Consider the following 8322-nt stretch of genomic DNA (forward strand, 5'->3'; position numbering starts at 1 on the left):
CACCTAATTGACACCTCCCTCAAAATCATCACCACCCTAATCCTCATAAATACTACTACCAATTAAAGAGCAAGATACGTATCATGTATAATTTGTTAACCATAAAAAATAATCAGTGCAGAATAGAGTAACATATGTTATTCCCACATCATACGAGAAACAAATGTCGCTGCTAACGGAAGAAGGCAATAGATGCTCAAATTATAATTAAGGATATGGTAGAGATCAAATCATGAAAAAGAGGAAGACATAAATGATCAATTAAGCCAAAGGTCATTAATATTGAAATGATCTTTACCAGTAAACAACGCGCCGATCATATTCAAGTCATTTAGCTAGTTCAGTTATTAATACAGATGTTTACATAACAAAAGGCCAGCAAAAAGTTTAGATGATGGGAACAATACTTAGCGGCCTCTGCCACGCCCGCGGCCACGGCCACGGCCTCTGCCACGTCCAACAGCTCTTCCTGAAATCACAAAATATAGAAGATAGAATACATTGTTACAACTGCAGAGAGGGCATCAATGGGTAGTTTCTTACCTGCAGTAGGCTTCTTGGGCTTGACCCGAGGTGTCTCTTCCACAAGCAACGTCTCGAGATTCAAGCTATCGGGAAGGATGTAATAGCGAATATTATTACCCCTAACACTCAGGTGATCCATAGTCACAGGATTCTTTCCCTTCAAAGTAAGCTTTACTGTCTTTAAGTGAGTATTCATACTGATATCAACACCTATAAAAAGGAAATATTGGAGTAAAAAACTACAGTTAAAATTCTCTATTTTCTAAACCTGTTGAGCAAAATTGTACTATTATGAAGAAAATTCTTCTATCACAGTGCAGACTAAACTTATACTGATAAATGTCTTGCTTCATAGAAAATGCATCTCAGATTCTCATTACGACTAATGAAGAAGTTCAATAATGCATGCATAAAAAGATGGTATAGAGATGTGAATAAGATTAGAAGGTGGAACAGCACTTCTCATGCCGACAACTCAACATATTTGCACGTAAAACATGAGTTGTTTAATTAGTTTCAAACTAAGGAAATACATTAAAAGCATAACAAGAATGCAAGAAAGAAAGTAGAGCCTAATTGAAATGCTCTGTTATTGTGATAAGCCATGTGTGTGTTTCCCTTCTGGCCAATTTTTCAGTATTAATTTATGAATAAGCAAACACACTTTAGTTAGATAAATCAAGCCATGACTCAGACACCAAGTATTGACTTCAAAGCTCCTAAGATAGCTATAACCTCATTCGAGCAATTTTGACTTTCAGCAAGCCAGAAACATAAATCACCCATATGATGATATGAAACCTACAAATTCATTCTTAACATCTTGACACACTATCCTAGTATCATTTCGCCCAAATTCTAATGAAATGCTGAACGCCTAAATAGTATCATTTCGCCCAAATTCTAATGAAATGCTGAACGCCTAAATAGTATCATTTCACTCTAAATTCTAGAAAAAATTATCAATCCTATTACATTTCAACAGCTAAAAAAAGAAAGAGCTATATCTACTACAGCGGAATAAAAAATTTAGTTGCAGGAAATGATGAATCGAATATAGAAAAAAGGCAAAGAGGAAATGACGTACCAATGATTGTGCCGTGAACAACGGTGCCATTTTTTAGCTCAATCGACACGGTCTCATTGTTCAATTTCATCAAAAACCTACTCAAATCACAACAGCAAGCCATACATTAACCATAAATCGGCTGTAAAACAAACAAATCAAAGCGTCTTAGCAGAGTCTAAGCAAGAAAAGCTCACCTGACGAGCTTCATCGTCGCGAGTAAAACGTCGCCGGAGATTTAGGGTTTTGTTCAAAAATAAGTGAGCGCCTTCTGCGGAACGGGAAGGGTTTCGGCAGTGGCGCGTATGCTAAAATCTTTAAGATCTAATGAAAAGTAATATTTGGGCCTTTTATTGATAAATGGGCTTTCAGTAACTTGTTAGATAAATGGGCCTTCACTACCATATTGGGCTGTCTTCATGGAAGCATTCTCTGATAAATATTCATCCCTGACTTTTTAGTGAATTAAAGGAATAATAATTAAAATATGAGCGCTGAAAACTAAATAATGAGAATTAATTAATATATCGTGTTGCATGCTATTTGAGTTGCGATTATTCCTAGAATACAAACTTTCTAACTTTAATCCTATCAAATTATCAGTTATTTGGATTAATCCATGAATTTTAGATTGAATTGACATCTGTATTCGAGGGATTCTCAATGAGATTGTCCAATCTAGCACGACCCCACTTGCATACGACTATATTGAGAAGCGTGATAAAACTAAGTGGTTTGTTATTGTAGGCACCATAAGCGAACACATATGGAGTGCCGAAGGAGCTAATGAATAAGTTGGAACATAAACGACAATGTATTGTCACAACACTTGAACTAGGGGAGAGAACCAATGAATAAGCTAGCACAGGATGAAATCACATCAACAGCTTATAAAGCAATACTCAACTCATTTATAACCAATTCAATAACTTTTCAGAGGAGTAATTATATGAATAAGCTAGCACAATCTCATCACCAGGTTATGGTGATGTAATTCAAGTATTCAGCTAGGGTTGTAATTCAAGTATTCATCCAATTCTCAATATCAATTGACACAATTACATCACAATCAAGCTAGATACACAATTAACAATTACAAAATCAACACCTCGGCATTGCTCGGAAAAGCATTATAATCAGTAAATCAATCCGGCAATATATGCTTAACACTGGAGGAATAATTGAATTAACATAAACAAAATACAAAAAGCGGAAGAAGGAACCTCAGCGGCAGGGGGGTGAAACCCGCTGAGTCAGGGAGGCGAGTTAAGTAGCAGGCCTCGGAGAGGATGAACTCACGCGCCACCGCTTGCATCCCTCTCCTCCTCCAGCAGGCACACCGCCGCCGGATTACCCTTGAATGCCGAATCAGTGAATGCGTCAACCTGTTTTGAAGCACCGATTAGTTTCGATTTTCGCACGCATGGAAGAATAGAATGTGTTTGATAGCAGAAATGGAGATTAGGCAGTTATTTGACTGGTTTCTTCGCCATGGTCAAGCTTTGAGGAAGGAGTTAGCTCCACGTATACTTTACTTCAGTTTCTGTTACCAACAATTTATGATTAGAATTCAAGCTTATTAAAATATCTCACTCCGATTTGACACGATCTTTGACACGATCTCAAGAAAATTTAGTGACTAAAATCAAAATGAGAAATAATTTTGATTAGAATGATAAGTTGGAGTGAGCAAAATAGTTTGAATAACTATATCGTACTTATCAAACAATAATACTGGTAGTATTAAATTCCTTAAAATCATGAACTTTGGTTAAATTTTGGTATTTCCTATGGACTTTAAAATTGGTCTCAAAAATCACAAACTTTACATTTTGTTTGTTATTTTCCATGGCAGTCAAAATAAGATATTTTCGGAAAAAATCTTATTATACGTGGGCAACCGTAAAATGTTTATGATATTTTAGATTACTTTTTATGTTCGTGACAAAGAGGAGAAAATGCTACGTAGAAAATCACGTTGATTTAGTTGTGTCAAATAGAATAAAATATGCACGGAAGTTGGTTGGTTATGGTATTGACATGCCATGGAAAATAACAAACAAAATGTAAAGTTTATGATTTTTTAGACCAATTTCACGTTTATGGTTTTAGAAATCAATTCCTTATTAAATTTGATTTCCATTTTCGGATTAGCTTGAATAAATTCGAATTATATTTCAATAAAATATCATCTTTAAATATAACACTATGATTTATGTTATTGGATGTTAACGTCTCATAAAAATAAGTATTACTAGAAATAAAATGAAAAAGTAAGATTCTAAGATGTCGTTGTAGTATAGTGGTGAGTATTCCCGCCTGTCACGCGGGTGACCTGGGTTCGATCCCCAGCGATTTAAATTTTTGCAATTATTTCACTTTATTATTTGACAATTTTCTTTCGATTGAGAAGGTAATTCGTATATTTAAGATATTTGGTGAAATGCTGATGTCCACTTGAAAAATAGTACTCCATGTTTATTAGCATTTGATTAAGATGTGTGTTGTCAATTTGAGTATTTGACAAAAATACAATAAATATACTGATATTTTGGTCATTTAATTTAAACAATATTAGTCAGATACTTTTTTGTGAAAATAAAATAATCAATCTCGGAATAGTTGAATAATTGAATTTTAACAAATTAAAAGAATGATACACTATCAACAAATACAAATCACTTTTAATAGCAAGCCTTCGTAATATATATATAGTAATATATCGCACATTATTGACTGTTTTTATTAAGAAGTGGCATTGCACAAATGAAGCAATATATAAATAATTTATCAACGTGTGATTTAAACTAAAAGAGAGCCTTCCATAATCGTGACAGCATCCCCGCGAAGTAACACCCTCTGATTCTTTTGGTCGTAGTGTATGTTCAAAACTCCACTTCTCTGTGATGCCTAAATAAAGCATGTAAGATAATGGTCATTTAAATTATGTCAAATTTTGATCTTCCCATAAGATTACAAAATTAAATAAGTTCTATTTTTTTTTCAATTGTCACATGACTCACGGCCACCGTACAAAATGATAGTATCTTTTGGAATTCTCAAACAACTATGTTTCATGAAAATAAGAAAAGAAAAAAAATAGGAATAAAAAAAAATACTACTCCATTTCTTTTGATATATTTATGTCGTTTTGAGTATTAGAAAAATTGGAACTTTGTGTGATTGAATATTTCATTTTCAAATTTTGTGATCGTGATTGAAATTGGACTAAACTTTATTATTTAAATGACTTATATGCAAATAGAAAATTACTTGATACGCTACGAAATCATGCTTTCCAAGTTGCTTGCTCCAGTAGTTGACTAAGGCGCAATGTGCGCTTCCACACACATGATCCTATACAATACAAGTAACAAGTCTAGTCAATATGATGCATCAAAATCAAACACATGAATTTGTAGGAATTAACTAATCAAACCCTTAAGAGCATCCACAATGGCGCCTAGCGCACCGCCTAGCCGAGCCCCGGCGCTAGGCGGTGCGCTCGGCGAACCATTGCAACCGCCTAGCGGTTTTCCGAAAAAAAAATCGCCTAGCGCTAGGCGATATACGGGCGCTCGGCGATCCGCTCGGCGTCATTGCAGAGTTTGGATCGCCGAGCGCATCGCCCAGAGGATTTTTTTTTTAAATTTTCGAAACACTATATATACGCGCTTTGCACGTATATATTTTTTTTAGAATTTTTTAATTAATATACTTTTTTTAAATTAATGTACTTTTTTGAATTTATTGTACTTTTTTTAATTAATTGTACTTTTTAAAATTTTAATAGTATTATTAAATTTTCCCGTATCTGTGTCGTAAATTTAATTCCTTATATTGTGTGATTGTTAATTAGATAGTAGTAGATGATAGGACTTAGGAGCAATATAATAGATGATGACTAAATTAAATTTAATGGTCTAGCTAGAGACACCTTGAATATAATATTGAAGCCTGTTAGTATGCATATTATGGGTAATACCAGGAGTATATAAAATATCATTAGCATTTCCAATTCCAAGTATATTTTGGTTGAATAAATTTGATTTAAAATGAAATGACCTCGTCAACCCCCGTCACGGGAGCGAAAAGTCGTGTGAAAAAGTCAACCCCTGAGGCGGTTGGTGCAACCCCGGTAAGGATTAACCCTTGGCAAGGCAATTTCCGTATCTCATCGAAATCGGGAACCACTTCAACCACCGCCTCACTTGATCTCACCACAACCTGTGCCAAACCAAATATATGCCATTTTCATATCACTACATATAATTATGATTTGAATCTCGAAATTGATGGAGTACGATGAGAAAAGCTTCAAAAGTAGTAGTCTTGTAGATTTGATTGACGGAAGTAACGTTCAAGCTCTTCAAAATAGAGGGAGTAACGTTCAAGCTCTTCAAAATAGTGTAGATTTGATGAATTTAAGGATTGGTTGGAATATAGTGTTATGATGAATCCGCGAATTTTTGATGGTGATGAATGCTGGTAGAGAATAAAGATCACGACACAATGATTTTACGTGGTTCGATTTACTGAGGTAAATCTACATCCACGGGAAGAAAAGAGGGCAGAGTTGTATTGCTTGATCTGTTTTTTACAGCTTACAATACAGATTTGCTATTTGATATTTTATCTCTAGAGAGCGAGAGAGTCTCCCTATCTATCTGATCTAGGTTCTATTTATACAAAGGACCAAGATCGTGGCATGCAGCACCATTTACTAGGTAGTGGATGTCGTGGAGATCGTGGCGATCTTGCATGGGTCCACTATCCTGCATGAGTTAATGACTGCTTGACACCACTAAATAGATCGTGGGTGTAGTGGAGGTGGAAATCCTGCATGAGTCCACTATCTCCTAGTTCGGTCGAATACTGAGACCGAACTGCTGAATTATTGCCGAGCAGCTTTTGCCGATCTGAGAGTAGAGCTTGATGCCGACCTGAGAGCAGAGTTTGATTGGTTGGCTTTTACCGAGCTGTAGGCTGGGGCCGAACTCTTTAGTCATGCCGGACTGATACTCTTTAGTCATGCCGAACTGATACTCTTTCTTGGGCTTTAGGCTGATGGGCTTTACTGCTGTTGGGCTTGTTTAGTACGTACTCCATCACTACCCCCCCCGGAAAGCGAAGTGAATTACTTCGGCATTCTGGATAAAGGTACGGGGTAAGTTGATGTTTGTCCTCGGTCTTATGAAGTGAACTCTTCTTTGACCGGACTCGTCTTTGGTCTGATGAAATAAATATCTTTGACCGGACTCGTCTTTGGTCTGATGAAATAAACATCTTTGACTGGACTCGTCTTTGGTCTGATGAAATAAACATCTTTGATCGGACTCGTCTTTGGTCTGATGAAATAAACATCTTTGACCGGACTCGTCTTTGGTCTGATGAAATAAACATCTTTGACCGGACTCGTCTTTGGTCTGATGAAATAAACATCTTTGACCGGACTCGTCTTTGGTCTGATGAAATAAACATCTTTGACCGGACTCGTCTTTGGTCTGATGAAATAAACATCTTTGACCGGACTCGTCTTTGGTCTGATGAAATAAACATCTTTGACCGGACTCGTCTTTGGTCTGATGAAATAAACATCTTTGACCGGACTCGTCTTTGGTCTGATGAAATAAACATCTTTGACCGGACTCGTCTTTGGTCTGATGAAATAAACATCTTTGACCGGACTAAGCTTGTGTCCTAATTTGGCGAGTTTTATCGCTCGGATCGGACTTTCCGTTGTCCTAATTTGGGGATCGGACTTTCCCTTGTCCTAATTCGGCGAGTTTTATCGCGTGGATCGGACTTTCCCTTGTCCTAATTCAGGCAAGTTTTATCGCGAGAATCGGACTTTCGTTGCAGTTCGTTTCAGACGAAGTGCTTGATTCTTAAGCTGAATTGCGGTCTTGTATCCTCTTTAGAAGCTTGGACTTCACAATCGTTGGCTTATTGCAGCTCGTTTCAGACGAACTGCTTGTTTAAGCTGAATTGTGGTCTTGTATCCTCTTTAGAAGCTTTGACTCGCAATCGTTGGCTTATTGCAGCTCGTTTTAGACGAACTGCTTGTTTAAGCTGAATTGTGGTCTTGTATCCTCTTTAGAAGCTTTGACTCACAATCGTTGGCTTGTATATGTTCTAAGAAGGGGATCAGCCTTCGAAGAACAAGATACCTCAGTAACATTTGTAAGAGACGACACGCACAGAGACAGACAAAACACACAGACAAAACGCACAGAGACAAACAAAGACCAAGCAAACCCAATAAAGCACATTGACCGAACAGGACTCACGACTGACTGACCGGACTGTCTCTTACAAATGGAACTTTTTGAGGTTGGAAATGTGCCATGTTCGGGGTACCTGTTCTCCTGACATGTGAGCCAATTTGTAAGACCCTTTGCCGAGGACTTCTGACACCCGATACGGACCTTCCCATGTGGGTTCGAGCTTGCCCAGCTTTTCTGCTCGGCTTACTTCGTTGTTTCTCAAGACGAGATCTCCCACTTGAAATTGCAGCTTCTTCACCCTTTGGTTGTAATACCGGGCTACTTGCTCCTTGTACTTGGCTGCTTTTATGCATGCCAATTCTCTTCTTTCTTCGGCAAGATCTAGGTCGGCTCTCAGTCCGTCGTCATTCATTTCTGCTGAGAAATTTAGAGTTCGGGGACTGGGTATGCCGATCTCCACCGGAATCACGGCTTCAGTGCCGTACACAAGACTGTACGGAGTTT

The 8322-nt window shown here is 37.3% G+C and overlaps 1 protein-coding gene and 1 long non-coding RNA gene across 3 annotated transcripts; both read right to left on the bottom strand.

The window, feature by feature from the left end:
- Window positions 1-254: 254 nt before the first annotated feature.
- Window positions 255-3065, bottom strand: LOC121767356 (small nuclear ribonucleoprotein SmD1a). Its single transcript, XM_042163615.1, has 5 exons — window positions 2815-3065; window positions 1789-2023; window positions 1613-1689; window positions 544-735; window positions 255-469 (listed from the first exon to the last, which is right to left on the bottom strand). Exons 2-5 carry the CDS (start codon window positions 1800-1802, stop codon window positions 408-410), a joined length of 345 nt encoding a protein of 114 aa, XP_042019549.1. The 5' UTR covers window positions 1803-2023; window positions 2815-3065; the 3' UTR covers window positions 255-407.
- Window positions 3066-4328: 1263 nt separating this feature from the next.
- On the bottom strand, window positions 4329-5977 carry LOC121767376. Of its 2 annotated transcripts, XR_006043085.1 has the most exons (4): window positions 5896-5977; window positions 5657-5818; window positions 4865-4948; window positions 4329-4501 (listed from the first exon to the last, which is right to left on the bottom strand). It is a non-coding gene; the product is annotated as an uncharacterized LOC121767376 (long non-coding RNA). The 2 variants fall into 2 exon arrangements; XR_006043084.1 differs by having other exon boundaries at window positions 5657-5971.
- Between the last annotated feature and the right edge of the window lie 2345 nt (window positions 5978-8322).

This window comes from Salvia splendens, chromosome 2 (assembly GCF_004379255.2).
Source record: "Salvia splendens isolate huo1 chromosome 2, SspV2, whole genome shotgun sequence".
Taxonomy (NCBI): Eukaryota; Viridiplantae; Streptophyta; class Magnoliopsida; order Lamiales; family Lamiaceae; genus Salvia; species Salvia splendens.

Bases quoted from the DNA above. Each gene is read 5' to 3' on its own strand.
- LOC121767356 (XM_042163615.1), bottom strand. The intron at 736-1,612 runs GTACGTCATTTC...TCCTTTTTATAG, and splicing joins TGTTCACGGCACAATCATTG to GTGTTGATATCAGTATGAAT. The intron at 470-543 runs GTAAGAAACTAC...TTGTGATTTCAG, and splicing joins GCCCAAGAAGCCTACTGCAG to GAAGAGCTGTTGGACGTGGC.